The sequence below is a fragment of the Pan troglodytes genome, chromosome 5 (assembly GCF_028858775.2).
Source record: "Pan troglodytes isolate AG18354 chromosome 5, NHGRI_mPanTro3-v2.0_pri, whole genome shotgun sequence".
In the NCBI taxonomy this organism is placed as follows: Eukaryota; Metazoa; Chordata; class Mammalia; order Primates; family Hominidae; genus Pan; species Pan troglodytes.
Window position 1 is genome coordinate 133,006,277 of NC_072403.2, and position 24,708 is coordinate 133,030,984.

At 33.2% G+C, this 24,708-nt stretch overlaps 1 protein-coding gene across 6 annotated transcripts in view; it reads right to left on the reverse strand.

The window, feature by feature from the left end:
* The window catches only part of TBC1D32 (TBC1 domain family member 32), a 251,985-nt gene that overhangs the window by 36,520 nt on the left and 190,757 nt on the right, over nt 1–24,708 (reverse strand). For 4 of the 6 annotated variants that reach the window (XM_009451911.5, XM_063813400.1, XM_016956235.4 and 1 more), the window contains 2 exons: nt 15,407–15,532; nt 10,117–10,200 (listed from right to left, as the gene is read on the reverse strand). In XM_009451911.5, coding sequence (XP_009450186.3) covers nt 10,117–10,200; nt 15,407–15,532 — 210 coding nt within the window. Of the gene's footprint in view, nt 1–1,594; nt 5,015–10,116; nt 10,201–15,406; nt 15,533–17,587; nt 18,182–24,708 lie in introns of those variants that run through there. The other 2 variants (XM_016956237.4, XM_016956238.4) reach the window with 2 other exon arrangements.

Consider the following 24,708-nt stretch of genomic DNA (forward strand, 5'->3'; position numbering starts at 1 on the left):
GTAAGTATGGAACACCATGCAAGAAGCTATGAGGGATAAAAGATAAATCATACCTCATTCCCTAAAAACCTGTCCAAGTAGTGTCAGAGATCAAATGTGTATATAGATAACTCTGATAAAGGTATTTTAAAGCCCTATATGAAATAGGAATGATACAGATAAAGTGTTACATGAATTCAGAAGATGAAAAGATTATGTCTAGCTAGGAAGAAGTGGTATTTAAGTTGAACCTTAACATATAGATCTGTGTGCCTATAGTAATACTAATGTTTTTTCTCTTCTGGAAAGTATGATATAGATAGATATCTTACTGGTAAAGGATGAGTGTGCAGTGGGTGGAGAAAGGTGTTAAGAATGGGCATTCCCATCATGATGTGTTCCACAGACCACAGTGGATTCTATCAGGAAACACTGACCTAGCACATCAGTGAAGAATGTAATAAAGTTATGCAGCAAGGTGAGAGGAGTTGTCCAAAGGAATTGGATGTGTTAAATAGTTCTTCCCTGTGAAAGAAAAGAGTTCTTACATAGTGGTCTAGTTGTGAGGCCTGAGATGAGTCCTTTCACTTTCCTAGAGTTGTACAAATAATTTCCAAAGTCTAGACCCTCTCTAAAACTTTATGACACTGTATCTTCAGAGTAAAAAATTAACTCTGAACATTTCAACAGATAATGGTTCTAAACTATGGTGGTTCATCTTCTGAGGAACTTTTTAAAACTAAAGATAAATAGACTCGACTCCAGACTACTAAATAAGATTGCCAAGAGGGAATGTCCAGTCATTTGTATTTTTAAAGGCCTCTACAGTTTATTTGTTATACAATAAAGTTGAGATTTACATTTGAAGGAATAAAAGTTAAATTTAGATAGAGTTACAATTGGACAGTTATACAACACTATCCAAATTTCACTTTAATGTAGTGTAGCAAATTCTCAAAAAAGCTTTTAAATGAGAATATATGGAGGTGTTGGCATACCAAAACAAACATCGAATATCCATTTTAAAAAATCACTGATGTGAAAGAGATGTATATAACTTTGGTATGAACAAAACTATGCAGATAAAAATATGCAAGGAATAAAAACTTCCCCAAAGCAGCAATGAAGACATCAGAAAATGGGTTAGGGGCATATATTTAAAAAGGGGCTTCAAGTCAGGCTTGGTGGCACAAGCCTGTAATCCCAGCACTTTGGGAGGCTGAGAGGGATGGATTACCTGAGGTCATGAGTTCAAGACCAGCCTCGCCAACATGGTGAAACCTGGTCTCTACTAAAAATACAAAAATTAGCCAGGTGTGGTGGCACATGTCTGTAATCCCAGATGCTTGGGAGGCTGAAGCAGAATAATTGCCTGAACCTGGGAGACAGTGGTGGGAGTGGGCTGAGATCATGCCACTGAACTCCAGCCTGCGTGACAGAGTGAGAGTCCATCTCAAAAAGACAAAAACAAAAAAAAAGAGGTTTCCATTTTAAATTTGTATTATATTTGATATACAGTATCAATATACAATAAATCACTGTATATCATTGATACACAATGATAACTTAGCAAGCAAATTTTATATTCCAAATACATCTCAGACAACAAAAGTTAGGTGGAAGAAACTTTTATTATACAAAACTCTGGACTACATTAACTTATAAAGCAGGAACTGAAATCTCAAAAATAAAATCGATGGGGAAAAATGAATAAGTAAAATTAAATAATTTTAAAAATGGACGTCTTCAGAGGATTTTGATCCATATGCATGGCTGGTAACGAGTAATTAATTGATCTAGGAAAAACAGTGTGTAGGATACATAACACATACTTAATAAACAACGAATGAATGAATGAGTAAATGAATGAACCAACATCCAATGAATAGCAACAAAAGAAATTATACTTTAAATATCAAACTAGAAGCAAGATGGAGAAGAAAACAGACATAGACTTAAAAATATTTTCTGTATATTAAAATCAAGTAACACATAGAAGAGATAGCTCCCACTCCCTGAAGTCACTGTGAAAAGAATAATGAAAATAATAATGTATGATGCTATACATGCTAATGACATGTATAGCATCATACTTACCCACTTACTAACAATGCTTAATTCAATCTAAGCTAGAGTTAATCATTAAATTATTCAAAATAACCAATACTTTTAACTATAAATGCAATAGTTTCAAAATAAAATGAGTTGACAAAATTTATGTCACATGAACTGATATCACTCAGTGTGGGTCATGCATTCTGTTCTGTTTTTGGTTTGCAAAGCTAGCATAAACAACAGCAGTAGAAGAAATCAAATCTATTCTGCCTGGCTCCTAATAGTATGGAAAAAAATAAATTTTCAGAAGAGTAAAGAATTTCTCCACTGGAGGACAAATCCATGGTTGGAGAGGCAGTTACTGGTTGGCTGCTTACTGACTCTCCTAATGCCCTCCCTTACCTGTCCTAAATTAAGAAAACTCTTACTACCCAAAGGAATCAACGGACTACATTTCTTCCTCCCTGCTTCCTTTCCCAAAGTCAGTCTGTAAGTTCTGTTGCTTCTTTTCTAATATGTAATTGTATCCATGCATTTTATTCAGTTCTCACTACCACAGAATTCAGTACCTTGTGACCAGTCGACTGTACATGTCTCAGCCTCCTAATTGATGTAGTCAGTGTAATTTGGGAAAAATAGCATTTCCATGTCTTGATTATGCAATTACCCCTGCCTGGAAGACTTTTCCCCTCTTCTCTTGCTTCTTTCCATTCTAATATCCCAGGAGGCAGCACAAGTACTACGCCTGCTCTCTATTAACGCTTCCTCCTCTTATTTTCCATGATGGCACCAATTTGACACTGATGTCATTTTCTACTGGACACCTGTGGCCCCCTTAAAATAAAACCCTTCATTGACAATTACCAAATTCAAATAGCATATTAAAAAGCACATTGCCTGAAACCAAGTAGCCAGCTGAAAAACTGTTTCTTTTATTTTCTACCTTACTATATGCTGCAATTTGTTTAATTCCTAATTTTAGGTATATGTCCTATTTTTCCTTCCTGAGGAAAGGTTCATATTAAATATCTCTTTGCAATTATCACACACTGTGGTTTACTCACAAACGTTTCATAAATGTAAGATAGAAGAGAGCATTTTTGCTTTTCAAAGAAAATATAAAAGGTGTTTAAGTGTATTTAATTAAATTTAAAACTATATTTTAATAATCAAAAGGTGAAACAAGCAAAATGTTGATTTTTTTTCTAACATTTTGATTAACTAGCATTACGAAGAGAAAAGAAATAAAAATACACATCACCCTGAAAGGGCCATTTAATTTATCATTTCAAAGAAGCAATTACACTAGAAAAAAAATCCCAACTTGTTCCAGGGAATTGAACCAACAAAAAGGAAATGTCTGTTAAGATATGGAAAGATACCTATATGAATTTACAAACTGCAAATGTGCAGAAGTTTATCTGTTTGTTCTTTCCTCTTTCTTTAAAGGGATAAACAGCCAAACTAATTTGATTTTTCCAGATTTGCAAATTTTATAATGGATTGAAATCCTGAGGGAGCTAACAACAGATGGATGATTGTGTAATTCTAATTTCAACTACCTTAGGGTTTAGAAGGCTGTCATTTCTTAAAAGATAATCAATTTCTCATTTCCAGAAACCTAAAAAAACATTGAATACATCTACCCAGTATTTGTTTTAAAACATTTTATATCAAAACAATTTTTAATTTAAAGCAAATAGAGTGAAATTCTATAATAAAAAAATCATTGTTCCACCAGCCAAAAAAATACTTTATAAAGGATGAGAATACCTAAAGCCTTGGGAAGAAAACAATGTACTAGCAACAAGCTCAGTATATCAAAATAATAAATATTAAACAATCAATCAACAGAAAGTCACTTCATTTTTTGGCTTTACTATAAGACTGGTGAATAGCTTCAGCTGGAACCTTTAAGGAATTTAAATCCGCATTCAGGGTTTATCTGCCTAGCTAATACATTCAACAAAGCCGACATCTGAGATCTCACTCGGCATAATTTAGAAACATAACAGAGGGCAGTAATGCATGCACACTGAGCAATCAGTTTTGCTGAATATTTAGGTAATATATACAATATAATTTTAATTTTAGATTTTCTACAGAAAATATGGTCCAATAAAGCAATGTGCAAAAGAGAGCTATATGAATTGGCGATTATTATGCTTAAGTCTAAAGAAATGCCCACTTTGGTCATGCAAATTTCCTTGACTATCACACTTCTTACTCGTTTCCTATTACTTTCCAACTTAACCATTAATAGCTGTATGTTTTTCACATAAATTTTTATGTTCATTCATAAGATTATAATTTTCTTCACAAATGCTTTCCTTTAAAATCTCTTCCCAATTTATGTTTTCTTTCCTCTATGCCTCAATTTCCTCATTTTAAATATGATGATTATGTCTAGTTCAGAGAACAGTTATAGGGTTGAATGACACAAGGTATATCAAGTGCCTCAACATAATACCTAATTTAAAAGAGGTGATCAATAGATATCAATTCCTTTCACCTACCTTAACTTTCGTTTAATAGTATCTTGTATTTTCTTCTCATTTCTTTGTTTTAATTCTCTTAGGTCTCTTTTACCCCTTTCCCAGGTTTGCATTAGATATCATTATGTGTAAATAAGTATAGGGTCATCTGTATATTCACATATATCTAATTATGTGAATTGTTAGATATTTAGAATTGTTACAGAACTATAATACGTTTCTTTGAATATAGATGTGAATATAGTATGTGTATATATATATATAATTAAATCTCATATTGAAGATACATAGGAGTTTGACACCTAATGTAACAATTTAGCCATATACAATATAATAAAACTATCAAAATGGTACTTTAAAGTGAATGCAGTAGGAGCAGAGAAGAGAGAATCCTGCTTAGGAATAAGAGAGGTTACATTCTAGCTGAAACTTTACAGGTGAGTCGGGCATTATCATGTGGATGTCATGGAGAGGGAAGCATCCATCTAGAAGGAACAACAGGAGCAAAAATTTAGTGAGGCAAATGCGCAGAATGTGTTTGGGCAGTTAATGGTAATAAGGCTAGAAAGATATGTCTAACTTGAATAAATAACACATATTTGAATGATGGTTTCTTCAGCAAAAGAAGAAATCATATCACCCTTACAGGAAAGATGATCTGTTATCAGTAGTATATGCTAACTCTACTTTCTTCACTGTCTCTTTATTCACTGCCCCTTAAGTATTGGATATTCATCCGTGGAAAACTTCATTTCTGTACTCCATTTTTTTCCTTTACACAGTTACTATTATCAAATAATCTTTGTAAGGTACAGGTGAATCAAGTAAAGTTTCTGCTCAGAAATCTTAAATGGTTTACTCTATTGCCTATTAAATTAAGACACTAATTGACACATTTTATAAAGCCTTCCTCCATCATTCTTTTATCCATTCTTTCCTTTATTTGACAAACATTTATTGACGTTATTGTTCTAGGTGCAGAGAATGAAATGATAGGTAAAACATAAAAACAACCCTAAAGAAATTTACAGGAATGAGAAGAATTAGACACTAAGTCAGAATTTGAGAAAGAAATTACAATGAGATGTATTGGCTTTATATACCAAGCTGATGGCTTAGTAATTTGTATTTGTAGCCCACACTTTTCCTCTAAACTCGATTCACATGTCCAGAATGTATAAAGCATATTTACTTGAATGTCCAACAAGTATCTCAAACAACAAAAAAGCCAGCACCTAATATCCCCTTCCTTTCCTATTCTTCCTCTCAATGTACAATCATTCCATCCTCCTAGTAACTCAGAAAAATAGCTTGTTGTCCTCCTTGACTCCTTTCTTTCTCTCATACCCCACATTCAATCTGTTAACCAATTCTGTTGGCCCTAGTTTTAAAATATATCCAGAATCCAAAAACTTCTCACCGTCTCCATTACTGACATCCTCATCTCAGCCATTCCTGTTTTTCAATAGCCTCTTAACTCATTTCCCTGCTTCAGTCGTTTCTCTTCCTTCAGTCATTTCTCAACACCACAGCCACAATGCTCTTATAAAATGCAAATTAGCATGTCATGCCTATGTTCAAAACCCTGCAATGACTTTCAAGATCCTGTATCATGCTCTCCTATCTGACTTTTAACACCACCAATTCCTCTCCTTTACTCCTTTCTAGCCATATTAGTCTCCTTTGTGGCCATTTGTTAGCACTCTCTTGCCCTGAAAATACCCATATATCTTGCCTGCACATCCCCTGCTGAACTGTGGTAAAAAAAAAAAAAAAAAAAAAAAGCATCATCAATAAAACTTTATATGAAAACTATTTAATACTTTAATCTTCACTCCTAACTAAAACTTCCCAGATCCTTTTTCTGTTGTGTATTTCCTCATTTATCATTACACCTTTTAACTTACTGAATATTCTACTTATTTTCTGTCTTCCCACTAGAAAGTAAACTCCATGAGCAGAAGACTTTTTCTGTCACAGTGTCAGTACCTAATACTGGATAATTTGTTGCATAATGAACACATGTGTGTCTGGGACAGGGGGTAGTTGGGAGTGATGTGAAGAGTTTAGTGTTCTGCATGGAAAGAAAGTATGATGCTTGAGAAAAGGAAGGGGCAGGATAATGTAAGATCATGGGTACCATGATAATAAGCTGAGACTTTATGCTATGGTCAATGGTGAGAAATGGCAGAGGAATGAGTGGGTTAGATTTACATGTCAAAGATCACTCTGAGAGCAGTGTAAAGAGCACCTTTGAAAAAGAACCAGACTCCAAGTAGAGATATCAACTAAAAAGGTTATTATGACAACTTCTCTTGTTACAGATCTTAATGGAAAAGCTTTCTATTTTTCCTCACTCAGTATGATGTTAGCTGTGAGTTTATCACATATGGGCTTTACTGTGTTGAGGTATGTTCCTTCTATACCCAATTTGTTAACAGTTTTTTATTATAAATGATGTTGAATTGTATCAAATGCATTTTCAGCATCTATTGAAACGATTCTATAGTTTTTCCCTGGATGATCTATCCTTGGCCAAAAGTAGAGTGAAGTCCTCTACAGCTGTATTGCAGTTAATCTCTCACATAAAGTCTAGCAATATTTGTTTTATGAATCTGGGTGCTCCAGTGTTAGGTGCATGTATATTTATTACTGTTATATCCTCTCACTGAAGTGATCCCTTTACCATTATATAATGACCTTTTTGGTCTCTTTTTATAGTCTTTGCCTTAAAGTCTATTTCATCTGATATAAGTATAGTTACTCCTATCCTTTTATGGCTGCCATTGGCATAAAATATCTTTTTCCATTACTTCATTTTCAGTCTATGTGAGTCTTGATAAGTGGAGTGAGTTTCTTGTAGAAGTATATAGTTAGGTCCTGTTTTGATATTCAGCCATTTTGTATCTTTCAATAGAAAAATTCAGTCTGTTTACATTCAATGTTACTATTAATAATAACCATTTTATTACTTGTTTACTAGTTATTGTGTGACTCCTCTCTTCCTCTATCCTTTCTTACTACCTTCTTTTGCATTTATTTTTTTCTGCTAGTATTTTTTTTGGGTATCTATTATAGGTTTTTTTTTGTTTGTGTTTACCATGAGGCTTACAAAGCCTTCCTATAGTTATTGTGATGTTATTTTAAAAAGATAACTTGATTGCAAAAACAAACAAAAAAAACTATACACATTAATTCCTTTCTACCACCATTTTGAATTTTTGACTTCACAATTTATATTATTTATATTGCCTATCCCTTAAAAAATTGTTGTAGTTATCAGTTTTTAATAGTTTGTCTTTTAGTCTTCTTAGTAAAGATTAAGTGGTTAACATACCATGACTAAATATTAGTGCAATAATCATGTTAGCATCCTTTTCTTTCCATTTTAAAACTCCCTTTAGCACTTCTTGTATGTAGGTCTGAAAGTGATAAGTTCCCTCAACATTTGTTTGTCTGGGAAAGTCTTATTCTCCTTCATTTCTTAAGGATAGCTTTCCTGGATATGGTATTCTTGGTTTACATGTTTTTTATTTTTTACTTTTTTTCCCAACATTTTGAGTATATTGTCCTACCCATTCTTGTCCTGTAAAGTATCTGTTGTCAGGCATATTGGAGCTCTCTAATATATTATTTGCTTATTTTCTCTCACTGTTTTCAGGATCTTCTCTTTGTCTTTTGACTTTTGAGAGTTTGATTATAATATGTATTGGGGTATTCTTATTTGAGTGGAATCTAATTGTTGACCTTTGACCTTCTTGTATCTAGTCATCTGTACATTTTTCCAGGTTTGGAAATATTTCTGTTATTTTTCCTGGAATAAACTTTCTAGCCCTTGTCTTTCTCAGTTCTCTCTTTAATTACAATAACTCAAATATTTGTTTTTTTGATGTTGTTATATATCCTATAAGCTTTCTTTATTCCTTTTCATCATTTTTTCTCCTCAGACTATGTATTTTCAAATTGTCTTCAAGCTCACTGATTTTTTTTCTTCTGTGTGATCAATTCTGCTGTTGATGCTCTTTATTACATTTTTTCATTTTCCTTTCAATCATTCTATTTTTCAGTTCCAGGATTTCTGCTTAATTTTTAAGAATGATTTCAATCTCTCTATTAAATTTCTCTGATAAGTTTCTGAATTGATCTTAGTGTTTTCTTGAAGTATGTTGAACTTCCTTAAAACAATTTAGAAATCTTTGTGAGATCACACATCTCTGTCATTTTATGATTGGTCTTTGGCATCTCATTTTGTCCATTTGGTGAGGTCGTATTTCCATGAATGTTCTTAATACTTGTGGACACCCGATGATATCTACATGCTGCAGAATTATGTATTTATTTTACTCTTTGCAGTCTAGCTTTATTTGTGCCTATCTTTCTAGAGGGCCTTCCGGGGATTCTAAGCAGACTAAGCAGACTGAGCCTGCAACTATTGTACCCATCTAGAGAACATTCTAAGCCCAGGCTTGCTGCATGTTTTGCAAGGCCTGAGATTGACATAGCTTTCCAGCCCAGAAAGACATGGGGAAGATCCAAAGAGAGCACTGGAGCTATGCAGGAACTCTGGCCAGGAATCAGAGTCCAGATGACTGTAAGCCCCAGATAGGTGCGCTTCCCAGCAGGTCTCTGTATAAGGAAGACTGGAGTTGAGACTAGGCCCCTCGGTATCTCCTGTAGGAAGGAGGCTGATAGGCTATCTCGTTGGCTCAGACAGGGATGTGTAAGCCAGCAGGTCTCTGCACAAGTGGGGGTAGTTCCTCAGTTGCAACGGGGGCGTCAGAGCTGATACTACGCTCCTCAAGTTCTGCTGTGAGATGGAGCCTCATGTGCCTATCATGCTGGCTCAGACATGCACACATCTCCTAGCAGGTCCCTGCACTGAAAAGACAGCTCCCCAACTGCTGTAGAAGAGACTAGAGCTGATACTAGTACCCTAGGGATCTGCTATGAGATAGAAGCTGGAGAGACATGTCTCAGCTCAGAGGTGTACATGTCACCCAGTAATTCCCTGCACAGTTAAGATTGCAGCAGAAGAAGCCAGGGCTGAGACTGGGCCCTCTGAGTATCTGCTGTGGGACACAGGCTAGCATGCCCATCACACCGACCCAGACAAATGCATGTATCTTTTGTGAGACATAGTGAGTTTGAGGGATTCTGTGGCATATCCAGGTGATGTTTACTTACTAGGCCACTGGAAATATAAGAATAAAGCCTATAGTAGATCTTTGAGTGAACGATGTAAATTTTGAAATCATCAATATATGAGAGATAGGTAAAACAGTATAAGCAGAGGAGACCACTAGGGAATAATGGATAGAATCAGAAGAATAGAAGACATTGCTTAAGGCAAAACAACTTTTAGTGGATAGAGAGAGAAAAAGAAAGCTCAAGAAAGAATCACAGAGTTACAAGGAAACCTAGACATTTACAAAGAAAAGAGGCTTAATGATATCTGGAATGTATATGGCACCAAGTAAGAGATTGTTAGGATGAGAAAACTGCCTATCTGTAATATCATTACACATCTCCATTAATTATCTAGTTACATACTGAGTCTTTTTCAAACTTCAAAATGTTTAAAATGTACCTGTATACTCCACTGAAGGGAAGTAGCATTCAGATGGGCTTTCAGTGAGATGAAGCACAAATTTTTCAAGTAATTCTATTAAGGCTGTAATAAACAAAAGAATAATTAGGATATTAAAGGTCAGAATAATATGTGACAATGCATCCTTAAATCACAGAACTAGTAGATAAAAGTCATCTGAACTTCACAGATACACTCTAAGGGAGTTCAATTCAAATGCATACTGTTTTAGTATTCATAACACTGTTTCTGATGCAAATTAAACTTTAATAGCTTAGCTAAGAACCTAGTCAATATAAAACTGAAAAAGGATCATCTGTTTTCTTTAGATCCTCTAAGAATTATTTCAGAATTTGCTAAATGATTTCAAAACTGAAAGAAAAATATCACTAATTATGCTATAATACCTTACCTTTGTTCTTTATGCATAACAAAAAAAAAGTATTAGTGGGTTCTAAGGCTAGGATCAATGCATAGCTCATTCAAAATCAGGACATATTATGTGTTTTATATGCTTTGCAACTGATGGTATCTATTCAAGGCAACCAATATCAAAAGAAGGCTTGACCTATCTGGCTTGGAAGTGATAAAATGGTTATTTTCTAGGCTGGTTTGATAATGCCACTAGGCTTGCATCTAATACCCCTGAAATGGATATAAACAGGTACAATATAATTAATATGCAACCCAGAGTTTGTTGTGGTTTTGAGTTTTTTGTTGTTGTTGTTGACAATAAATAAATTTGTAGAGTCAATGTTATGCTTTAAATAACAAGTACACTTTACTCACTATGTAAAATTGTCCCTTAATTATATCCAGGATATTAACTCTAACCTATATTAACTAAATGAACCCTATTCCACAAACAAGTACATTTTAAGAATATAATTCTTGGAGAACAATTAGTGTTCAACGGGTGAAAAGTCCAAAATCAAAGAGGAATAACATATGCTTTTCAGCAATTGTAGCTGACAAGCTCTATCTCATAATATTTTAATGGCTTAGGACAAAAATGAAATGATTTTATTCATTGAACTCTATTCATATGATGATTTCAAAGTTGAATAAGTATTAAAAGTATAAGAATCCAATTGTCAAGGGTCAGAAAGGACATCAGTATTGTAAGCTATTTATGTTTATAGTTGCTTAGACTGGTTCTATCTTCATGTGTAGACACAAATTTTGCCATACTTATAAAAATGTTTCAAGTCTCTCTTCTAAGAATTAACAAATTAAATAGCCCTCAGGTGAGAGCATTTCAATTCTATGTGTATAAACTTCTTTCTTTATAAATCACTTAATACTGTCTCGAGATTATAAATTTTGCAGAAAGAACAATGTCTTGATGAAGTTCAGATATAATCATTCTTAGTTTAATGATAATAATTTAAGATGCAAGATATACATTAGTAACAAAGGTTATACAGAAAGACACTTTTATAACTCCAAACATAATGTAATTATTTTTACTTTGGCACAACCATGTTTGCTACATGCTATGTATTTAAGTAAAGTGCTTGAGTTAATGGGAAAAGACACAGCATATTGCTAAGCAATTCTTTGAATCCTGTGCCTGAGATTAGGTCAGAAATACAGAAAATTCATTACATCTGTGAGGGAACTACACACAAAATAATCTGATACTTAAGAGTCACATGACCAACTTCATACGTAGCAAGCCACACTATTTTCTGGCAAGTACTGATATTCAAATATAATGTTATTGGATCAGTACATTAGAGGCTTACGGAGGAACAAATTCTATATTGCATAGGTAAAAATGACATTACTAAAGTACTCCAAGAAGGTTCTAGATTTCTACTGATGCCTATTTATTCATTTTGCCCAGCAACCCTTATGAACAGCAACACATATTTTCAGGTATTTTGAGGGATAGGCTGTACTCATGTAACAATGCTAAAAATTGATCTATATGTGGTCATTGAACCTATGACTCTTATCTCAGTACATCTTTCTAACCAATTGTAAGTGTAGCTGAACTACATAATTACTAGAGTGGCTATTTATCTCAGTATGACCAACAGCCTCACTGTCAACCCACTGAAAATTCCATTAACACAAGGAAATTAATTCATGTCACAAAACAATCCTTAACTATAAAACAAATTAATTCTAGGATGTTACTGTCCAGAAAGTAAACTATAGAATATTGTTCCTCTAAAGTAAATTTTTACATTTTAAACGACAGATCTGGAATTTCTATAGAGGGTTTTAAATTATGGGCCTTCTCCCTTTAATCACATCTATTTCCTGGGGTAGAAATACGACATGAATAATCTATAAAACCAAAATTTATAATATTTATATACTAAGAAGAACACGTGGGTTTTCTGCTGAGAAAAAACTAAGGCAGACTGTTCAAGGATACTTGGGTATTGATTCTACTTTCTCCTTGGGCTTTGCCATCTGCTATGGTCTGAAGGTCGGTATCCCTGAAAATTTCTTATGTTAAAATCCAATACATATCCAAACAGATAGTACTCAGAAGTTTTGCCTTTGGGAAGTGAGCAAGTCATGAGGGCTCTGTCCTCATGAAAGGAATTAGTGCCCTTATAAAAGAGGCTGAAGGGAGCTGTCCTTCCCTGTATTTCACCATGTGAGGATGTAGTAAGAAGGCACCATCTTTGAAGTAGAGAGCAATTCCTTACAAGACACTGAATCTGCTCTTGCCTTGATCTTGGTCTTCCCTGCCTCCAGAACTGTAAGAAATAATTTTCTAATGATTATAAATTACCCAACCTCAAGTATTTTGCTTTGGCAGCCTGAAGAAACTAAGATATCATCATAACAATAACTGATTCCAAAACTAGGACAGCTCTATGCTTTGAGTACCCATACAACCATTCTGTTTTTCACTTTCAGTATAGTATTCAAGAAATTACACTTTATTATAAGATAGTTTTATGTTAGATTTTGCCCAGCCATAGGATAACTTAAGTATTCTGAGCACATTTAAGCTAGGCTAGGTTAAGCTATGATATTCAGTAGGTTAGGTATGTTAAACGCATTTTCAACTTATGATGCATTTATTAGGATGTAGCTTCATTGTAAGTTGAAAAGCATCTGTATAATATTGTACTGAGTGAAATGTCCAATAAAATAGTACAGTTTATATTGACTGATTTTGATTAAAAATAAAAAGTGATAATATATGAAGGATGAAATTACAGGCAAATTTTAGCTCTTTATTTTGCTTATTTATAATTTCTGATTTTTCTAAAATAAACATGTTAGATAATTGTCCAGTTGCTAAATGATGAATACTTAAAGTAGTGGCAGAAGATATGAATGAGAAAGAACAAATTAGAGACAGACTTAGGAATAGCATCTGTAAGACTTGATGACTAAGAGGACAGGTATCATTCAGGGGATAAAAGGAAGAAGTCAAGGAAAATTAAGTTTCTCCTTTCAATGATTGAGTAGATACTATTGGTAATAATCAGAAAAGAGAAAGCAACAGGAAGAACATACTTCATTTTATACTCTCGATGGTATCTCACACAGGAAAAAACTAAAAATTGGGAGCACTAAAATTTAAACAAAGGGGACAATAGGATTAAATTACAAGAGCAAAATAAAAAGAAACTTAAATATAACCAAAGGTAAATTAGAAATCACAAAAACATATTCCTTTTTTAAAAAGAAGACTCTTATATAAGAAGACTTTTTATAATTATGAGTAATTATGTGGAATCACCTAATGCTCATTGCTAGAGACGAGATTTTGCCCCAACACTATAGCCCATAAAAAGGAACCAGAAGCTTTTAGACTCTATTTTTAAGAGTATCAAAGTAATGAATAGGCAGGGCGCGGTGGCTCATGCCTGTAATCTCAGCATTTTGGGAGGCTGAGGCGGGTGGATCACCTGAGATCAGGAGTTTGAGACCAGTCTGGTCAACATGGTGAAACCCCGTCTCTACTAAAAATACAAAAATTAACTAGGTGTCGTGACATGTGCCTGTAATCCCAGCTACTCAGGAGGCTGAGGCAGGAGAATCGCCTGAACCCAGGAGGCGGAGGTTGTAGTGAGCCAAGATCGCACCATGGCACTCCAGCCTGGACGACAGAGCAAGACTCTGTCTCAAAAACAAAACAAAGTAATAAATAACTGAGGTCCAGAATTGTGCAAAGTGCCCTAAGATACCCAGATTCCAAAGAGAACACAGTTTTAATGGTAATGTTCTACATGTTTGTCCTGTTTCAGAGGAATGAGTAAGAGTTAAACAGCTGATACTTCTCTTTTGTCTTACTATCCCTGTTAGAGATAAACTCAGAACGACATACGAATTTAGTTCCTGTATTTAAACTGAACATCATTCCAGTCTGCTGCTTTCTTAATTTGTTGTGCAAATTAAGAGTTTATATTAAACTGTGGAGCCCACCGTTTATATTAAATATTCTCTATTATTCAATCAATGGTAAATATATACTTAGAATAGATATTTTATAAATATCTGGGGGGATAAAACATAGTTTAACTGCTCACTTTATACTCAAACTTTGGAGAACAACGTTTGATTTCTTAGCCATAAATATATAACATTATTCTCTGGAAATATTTCTCCAACAACTAACAATATAAAAACTTTTCTCCATTTCCCATTTTAAATTTTAGAACAAATGACACAAATATGAAAACTATAAAGCATTGCTGATAAAGTACACAATACCTTTTAAATTACGGTTTTCAGGAAATCTAGCTTATATTGACATTAGAACTTTTTTCTAAGCACTTCTTTTTACATTATTCAAAATAAATATGTTAATTTAAAAAATGATGATTTCAGAAAACAAATGTGCAAGTAGATAACTGAATACAAATAAACTTGTTTGCTAATTTAGAAAACATAGCTGTTCCCTTAGAACAAAATTTCCTTAGGAGTCACTAAATTTACTTGCATGAATATAAAAGTGATTCAGAATAACAATGTTGATTAAAAAATCAATAAAATTTCTAAAAAATATAACAATATGTCATATTCAGGTAAAAACTGAATATGAAAAAAAAAAACCAAGCAAATTGCTACCTAGTCTAGTTTTGCTCACCAAGACTGTTTAGACAGTTCCAAAAAGAAAAAAACAATGCTTAGTAGTGTCTCATATTTTAATTTGTGTTCTCTCAGGATCCCAATTTTCTCAGAAATCAGCAAACTTCTGGATTTAGCATTATGTTTTCTACATATGCCAATACTAATCTTTAAGAACCACAGATTCTATTAATATAATTTTCATACATAAGAAAACCCACAATGGAAACAATGTACTTACCCTCTCCACTGATTATATCAGGTTTGGCTTTCATCATTTTGCAAAATTGTCTTTGGCAGTTTTCTATCCATTCAGTTTGTTTATCAGATATTTTGAGGCATAATAAAAGCTTGTCAAGATCATTGTCTAATCAGAAAGATAACATACTATTATAATAAGACATGCTAGATATACTGAAAAATTATTAATGTTAACTATGTAAACAGTTGAAAATTCCATATGGAATACATATGGCTTTCAAAGGAAAACAGATATTCTTCTGTAATTACATCTTATACCACCAATTGTTTGTTACATGTATTAAAAGTTGACAACAATGAATTACTGAATTATTAAAAGCTCATAAAATGGATTGTGATTTGTAACCATAATTCTTGAATAGTCTTTTTCTTATATGAATATGGCTCATTACTGAGTATCTGTTTTAATAGACAGCGTGAACCTTAAAATTTCACTATGTGGACTGACAGGAACACTACACTCATTCCTCATGTACTTTCAGATACAATTTTTTGTTCACTTCTTTAAAAGCAAAAAGAAAGCATAAGTGTAAAAAATCTTTAGTCAATCATTTATTCATCTTGGAAAAAATATGCTGCTGAAGGGGTTAAAATATGCTATTCTGGCATATTGATTATTTAAATTAAAGACACTTGAAAAACAGCAAGTGCAAGATCACGTTGAGCTTCGTGTTGTTTCTCTACAAAGAAAATGAAATTCTCATGTGAAAGACACTCTCTATACTAGAAGAAAAGACAACATATTTACCTTCAAGGATGAGAAGTTGAGACCAGAGAATACTTTGCAAACCTTATTAAAATGACTTATCTTTTAAGCCTCCCACATAATTTAGTCACATTTTCACAGTTTATTATTCTTTGTTCAACTCAGTATATAGGTAACTGCTTCTTTGAGTCTTCATTTCCCTATGAGAACTCTCATGCCATGTAAAACTTGTATTATGCTTTTCTCCTGTTAATCTGTTATTTCAGTTTAATTCTCAGATTCTGCTGGGACCCAAAGAGGATGGAGGTAGAGATTTTCTGCACATAAACTGAAGATAATGAATAGAGCTAAAGAAAGTATTTATGGCTAAAATGTAACTTTTCTTCTAAGTGAACTCATGAATACATAGCAGATTCCATTTAATTACGTAGCTTTAAAGGTACTTATATCCATGAGATTTTATTTTTAAAAAATCAACGAATAATATAGTAAATGAACAGTTAAGTGTTGTTAAAAAAGATATATGCATATGTATTCATATAGACATATACATATGTAAAAATTCAAAGGTGACGAAAGAGGCAAAGATGTTCTCTTATTTTCTAGAATAAAATGGGAGAACCAGTAGCCAGATTAATTCATACCTTTTTCTTTACCACTTCTCTTGAAAGAGATTTTGATAAAAAGAGAACAAGAACCTTTTGAAATTATAGGGTTAAAGGCTTAATTGTTTCTGCTCTAAATTATGGTATGGGAAGATTAACACTACAAAATCATCTACCTAAGCTCTATTTTAGGTTAATTAACCCCACCAGCAAGATACTAGTGGTCAACGTGATACTTGAGAGGGTTTCAGCTAACAATGTCTTACTTTTTTCTGAAAGAAAATTATAATGATGAAAACAAGTCTTTATTGTTCCAGGTTTTAAAAATCAAAGAAGCTTTCCAGCATAATACAACTATTTAAATTTAACTTTTCAGCCCAATTTTTATAAAATTCCATTTACTATATACAGAAGTCCTCCTGTGTGGATATAATAATCAAGACAATATCACTGCCCTCATGAAATGCACATGTCATATAAAGCATATGCATGTATATGTGTGTATATACATATAAACAAACAGAAAATACTGTAATCAAGGTATGTCATTCCTGTGATCTAAAATTTCAGTGTTATTTAGCCCTAAGAAAACTGCTACGTATTGCTGCATGATCCTCATGAGTATCATATATAAAATCAGATTTATGTAAATATTTCCCTATTTGACATTTACTTCAGAAAAACCCTTTTTATACCAAAGCTACATACATACTCTCTCATACAAACACATGAATACACAGATACATACACCAAACACATGTGGACTCATATAAATACACACATAAAGCAAAAAGTTGTTTTGTTGAAAGCATATGTAATTCTGCTATTCAGTACTAATCTATTTTCTTTGAATACCAAGACTACAATGATACGTTTCACAAATAGCCTCTGTCAGAAGCAATAACTAGAGAAAAATTATCAAGCATTAAATCAAAAGAGAAAATGATTCCTTTTAATAAAAACACTTAAAACTATAAACTCATAAAATTTCAACACAGCTAATAATTTTACTGAAAATTATGTTATTGCTAACAAAAAAGTTTTAATGTTAAATGTATCTTGACAAGAATTAGGTAAAGACTTAATTCGACATTATTGAAATTGAACTTTTATTGTTTTCATTTAAAATATCCACATTACATATTGCCAAGAATAAAATATCTAGAGTCTAATAAGAAACACTAGTGACACATTGATTGCAAAGATAATGCAGTTTTTTCATCTTTGTTTCCTCCTGTTTTCTTCTTCTACTCACGTGTAACTCCATCTTTTACCTCCTTCAAACAAAGGATGTTACTACCTCCTTCAGAGGACATCCATATAGCCCTTTCATAGGCTATCTGTTATTTATAAATCTGTTTTCTTTTTACTCCTCTCTCCTCTTGCTCTCTATTCTCTCTCCTTTCACACTTGCTATTCTGCTTTGCTTTCTCATCATCTCATTCTAAGGAAAAGAACACAAGGCATTATAATTGTAAACAGCACCGATGCAGCAGATGTGGTATGCGCCTGAATCTACCAGTTGGTAGACAGCCTGAAGGACCCAGTTTAGATAGCTGGAAATTGGATCTGAGGCAATAAAGAAATGCTGAGCTGAAAACAGGCTGACTAAAAGACTATTAGAGAGACAGCTTTGTACCCTGCATTATACTTCTGGCTACTCTTCCCCCAGCCACCATTGAGAGTATATGCTTTACAATTTGCATTACTCAAAGTTAAAAATATGAAATGATGTGATATGATATTAACTGAAAAACATGTATATCTGTGATATTACTGAGTTTGAGGGGAACAATAAATAATTCATTTATCTTCTTCAAATTTGGGACCAACTGAGAAGCCAATAGGTATAGATAAACAGAGTTCAAAGTTATCAGTGTTAGTATATAAACAGCTAAATTAAGCATCATTGCTTGCATCTACTGCCACATGGCCTTCTAGATGTCTTCCCTGAACTGAATACCATAAATCTATTCAGCCATAGGCAGACAGAGACAAAGGCCCCCCTGACTGTTCTTGCTAGAAAAAGTGCAAAAATAATCTAAAGACTGGCTAAATTAAAAGTGCAGCCTACAAGTAGGCTAGCCCATGACCTTCTATTCCTTCTTCCAGATTCACTTATCAGCCATTCCTCTTAACTTATGCAGAATGAGTAAGGAAGTCCAGGGAGAGGCCAGTGGTATTACTCCAGCAAAGGCCCTTTGATATGGAGACATGAGGTAAGGGAAAATGAAAGCTCCTCCATAATAGATATTTTATATGACAATTCTAAATTAGTGACTGTGAGTGTAATATGAAAAATACATAGAATTCCATATTTCCCAAAATTTATATATGGAACATTTCTATATTTATAATCAGGAAAAAAAGAATATTAAAAAAAGTTTTCCTTCTGGCCACGATGGAGGAACTAGGAATAGACTTGCCTTCTGCTGTAAATAACCAGACTGGATAAAATATATCAAATAACTGTTTTCAGACATTAGCCAATGGGCAGTGCAGGACTGTAATGTCTGAGAAAAGGGAAACCAATGAGGTGAGCTTTATGATTGTCCACTTTCTTCCTGGAGGTTTTGCTGAATTAAGGAGACAGGTGTCAGATTTCAAAGAGATTAAAGAGGCTAAAATTTGTGGATTAGAATACTGGAGAGAAAGAGCTCTAGCAAACTGGCTAACTATTTGTCAAGTTGGCTGCTGATTAATCAGCTGTGGAAACTAAGGGTGAAATTTCACAAGGCTGAGAAAGCAACAGCTGGGGGTTATAAACTGAATAATTCCCAGAGCACACCTAGAGTTACAAGATGTCCAAGTTCCAAACAGAATGGAGAGTACTAGTTTAACTACCTGGGTTTTCCACAGAGGTCCCAGAAAGGTCACACCTTGGTAACAGGTAAAATTAGTCTTAAAGTAAGGCAATTATACATCCACCCTAACAAAAAAATGGAAGCCCTGACAGTAAAGCTGATCCACAAGCAACTTAGATGCCCACCAAAAAAATGTCCACCACTCCTTAAGGAAAGGCAACAAAATTTAGCACTCAATGTAAAGCTAATAATGTCTAATGCCCCCCAAAACTCCCCTAACATGAATAAAAAGAAAGAATGTGACTCATAACTTGCAGATACATCAATTAACAGATTAATAGACACAGATTCACAAAAGATTGAAATTATCAAGGACATAAAAGCAATTATTTTTAGGGATTTAAAGAAAACACAAACCAAAAGTAGATGTTTAAACAAACTGTGGTTTTTCAATACTGCCATCTCAGTAAAAAGAGACAAGTGAATGGGACATGTAACAACCTGGGTCAATCTCAAAAACATGATGCTAAGAGAAAGGAAACAGGTACAAAGAATGTATCCTATGTAATTCTATTTGTATGAAATGCTGGAACAGGAAAAACTAATCTTATAGCAGTGGTTCTCAAGCGGACATGGTTTTGCTCCCCAGGGAACATCTGGCAATGTCTATAGACATTTCTGATTGTCACAACTGAGAAGAGAGAGGGAGAGTTTTATTGGCATCAAGTGGATTGGAGCCAGGGATGCTGCTAAAAATCCCACAATGCACAGGAAAATCCCCCCCTGGCAAAGAAAAGCAAATTACCCAAAATATTAATAGTGCTAAGACTGAGAAGCCCTGACTTATAGTAACGAAAAAAATTAATGGTAGTATGCAAGTGGGTGGGGAGAAGCTGACTGCAAAAGACAAAGGGAATTAATGTGAGATCATGAGAAAATGTTCTATATTTGATTATGGTGGTGGTGATCTGTGTATGAATATTTCTAAAAATTCAAACTCCTTTCTTAAAACAGATGTATTCTGTTGTATACAGAAATTTTATTATATACACATGTGTATGTAAACAAGTATGTGTATAATTGAAGGTTACTTAAGTGATTGAAATTAAGCATACTAGTACATTACTAAAATATGAGCAATTATAGTTCACAATTAGTTATAAAGTCTATATCAGAACTCACTAAGATTTAATTAAAAGTATATGCATGTGTAAAATGATTCACTTACAAGAACTCTAATGACTACATTATGGCAAAGTGTTTTAAAGTATACATTTTTAAAATCCTCATTAATATGTCCTGATAAGAGGTTCTGACTGCTTTCTGAATGAAATACAGGCTCCTGTAATGAAATGAACATTCACTTCTTAAGACTAAATAAGAAAGTAATTTATATTTTCTAGGTGATTAAATATAATAATCCCTTTTAAACTCACAATGCTTTATTTTTATAGCAACCATGTCTACATTCCTCTAAAAGTGCAGTATTGTTTCTAGAGACAGAGTATAATAAACGATGTCTCAGTATATCCATTCTATATCCAGTTATGATGAAGTCACCATGGAAAACTACCAGTTTGTTTTCCCAAGAAAGGTTTGATTTATCTAATGAGTAAGGTAGAGAAAGAAATAGTCTTCTTCTCTATATTCTTTAAGACCACTCTATGATTTATAGACAACTATGAAAAATTGGAAGAAGGTAAAAAAAAAAAAAAAACAACTACTTTATTCTCTGTCCTTACCACCGAGGAAAAGGAAAACAAAAAAGAAAACATCAAGTTTCATGTTTAAAAAATCGATTGATGATAGTTGAAAATATTTCAAAAACTCTAAAATTCTTTGTTATGGTAAGCGTTATAATCTTTTTATATTTGGGGATATTATATAATTATTTTCTCAGGTCATATAGGAAAAAAGAGTATATTAAAATGTAAGATTATTATAGATGATGTAGAAAGAGAGACTATACAGAAAGAACTTCTGTATAGTTCTTTCATTTCAAGGGGAGGGAAACAGTAAGGTCGACATAAATATAAAGGAAAACATGCAATCTATACAGAAAAAGTTTAATAATTACTTTCTAGGATGTCAGTCAGTAATTTTGAGTGCCCATTTTTGAAATAATAACTGACATTCCAAAAGGGAGAAAAAGTAAAATAAAGACTTTATAAACTAACAAGAGATTCCTAGGCTTAATTTAGATAGCCAACATTGTATTATCCTGAAGTTTATTTTTGTGTTTCTACTTACTTTCTCTTCCTCCATTTAGATTAATGCAGTCAGCATTTCACTTTACTCTTACCATAATAAGCAAGGAAAAACCTTGGAGTGGTCCCTGAGAGCAATTCTACAGAAAACTAATACAAGGAATTTATACATCATTCCATCTATAAATTTGGGAGTATCCAAATTCTGACAAGTCTCTATTTTGTGTGAACAACTGTGGATTAAGGTATGTCATCTATATCTTACATAGATTATTCCTTATTTTGGATTTATCATCCCACGTTTGCTTTTCATTAATATTTGATAACTAAGCACTTACTATGGGAGAAATCGGTGGAAATAAACAAATGAAGAATTAGTCTTCCCTTGTCATCTTACTGCACCTGCACTAGTAGAAGATCTATTTTCTCTGCTATAGATAGATATGACAGTAAAAATACATGAAAACTAAGTTTTACTTATCAAAAGAAAATACTTATTCTGATTTTCTAGTCATCTCAATAGCTGCAGCTCAAGATTTACTACAGAGGGGAAAAACCATAATCTCAGTCATACTACCAGTTTCCTCAGTTCATAGGTTGATGTCGAATAAAAGTCAATTACCTTTATCTGCAGAAAATAAATCTTAATTCCAAGGTGAGAAACAATAAGAAAAGAAAAAAGCATGAGAAAATGCCTGACTTGACATAAAGGCCTAAATAAATATTTGATAAAAGACTATATCAACAAAAAGTATTTATAGACTATATGTGTAAGACAGAATACAAAAGGCTTTTAAAATAAGCACACACAATATCTGTCATCATGTTATACTACACTTCATATAGTACCATATTATTTTTCTTTTTTTTTTTTTTGAGACGGAGTCTCGCTCTGTCGCCCAGGCTGGAGTTCAGTGGAGCAATCTCGGCTCACTGCAAGCTCCGCCTCCCGGGTTCACGCCATTCTCCTGCCTCAGCCTCTGGAGTAGCTGGGACTACAGGCGCCCGCCACCACGCCTGGCTAATTTTTTTTGTATTTTTAGTAGAGACAGGGTTTCACTGTGTTAGCCAGGATGGTCTCGATCTCCTGACCTTGTGATCTGCCCGCCTCGGCCTCCCAAAGTGCTGGGATTACAGGCGTGAGCTACCGTGCCCAGCCATACCATATTATTTTTCAAAGAATTTTTACTCATGCCTAGGGGATTCTATTTTTAGTTGATTGGGGGAGAATTAGTAATCCTAAATTTTACATAATTCATCACACTTGCAAAGGCAATCCAGTCCAGTCATTCGTTAAATAGGCAATTTTCATTATTTTATCAAAATGCAATTGCAATTACAGTCCATCTCATTCTCCCCTTTTCTCTCTTAAAAAGTTTATTTCCACATACTATGCAGGTAATATTCCAATTTTAAATCTTTACTATTAGAATTGGAGAATGGATTGTCATCAATTTGTAAATGAAATGGCAATAATTCATCAGAGACATGAATGGAGACTTAATTTCTGAAAAGGCAGAAAGTATCAGCAAGAATCAACACCAGTGAATAAGGATATATATCCAATAAGAACAAGAAAAATTGTTAAACAAAATCAGTATAGATTAATGAAAACTATCTTGCTAAATTAGGGATATTGTTCTAGTGAAAAAAATAGACATTTGTAGTTAAGAAGGCTAAATTTCAACATCTTTTAATGCAAAAAAAACCTTAATATCAGCATAAGGTGATAAAATATGTAGGCATCCTAAGATTATAATTATAAAACCCAAGAACTTTTTTACTCACTCACTGAATGCTGCATAGCTCGAGAGACACAGAATATGGTATTCTTGTTCTTTGGCCCCATCTCTGATTTAGAAATGTTATCTATCATTAGTTTTGTTATTAACCAAAATGCATTGCAATAATTTTCTAACTGTTCTATAAATAGTACTTTGCAACTATAAAATATTCAAAATAAACTTTATATATAGTAATATCTACAAAAGGAATACCTTTTCCATTCCCCAAAATATTAATGCATTAACATTGCCAGGGGTTTGTATTTTCACTTGTCTACTTTTATAAAGTGCCAAAACTATGCAAATAATATAGATGCAATATAGTGGCTTAGCATCATGGTCTTTACCTAAGAGCATAATATGATTTTCAAGGACATTTGACTCATACATAGAACCCAATGATTCAAGACATATTTTATACTGAATTCATTCACAGCTGAAAATTTACAAATGATGAAAAACAAGTTCTAACTAGAATTTGCTTCTGTTTTATATAATATACACCTTCCCCCACCCTGATCTCATTTAATTTGTAGTAAAAAAAATTACATCAGGTTGGGGCAAAAAAAAAAAGATACTATAGAGGGATATTTATATCTTACATATTATTAACTTTAAAATGATCTGTTTTCTCATAGAGGAATAATATCATCTGAAACTATCTGGCTAAAAGTATTGGAATGATCTGACTGTAAAGATTTTAATATTCTTTGGTATATTACATTAAAAGGAATGATTATAACCATATAACTTACTCTTTTATATTGTATTTGAAAAAGAATATTTTACCAGGCAGAAAATCAATTTCCTATCAGATAAGCAGAAATGTGATGGAGAAGGTAGTCAAGTAAGGTACTGAAGCTATAAAAGACTAAATTTGAAGTAATTGCAGACTAAAAGGCCGTACATTTTTTAGTTATTTTTTTCAATTGTGAAAAAATAGGATGTAATGCTAACAATGCACACCTTTTATGTGCCATAAAAATGTAAAGTACCACTTGCTAAATGATGAAATAACTATAATAAAGGTGTCTACTTCATGAATAATATATACGGAAGTCTAACTCAAGAAGCTTTCTAACTGCAAACTTTTGCATACTCTAGAACATGAGTCAAATCAGAGGTTATTCCAAATATGAGTAAAAATTCCTAAATTTACTTTAGATTAGCCTGAAC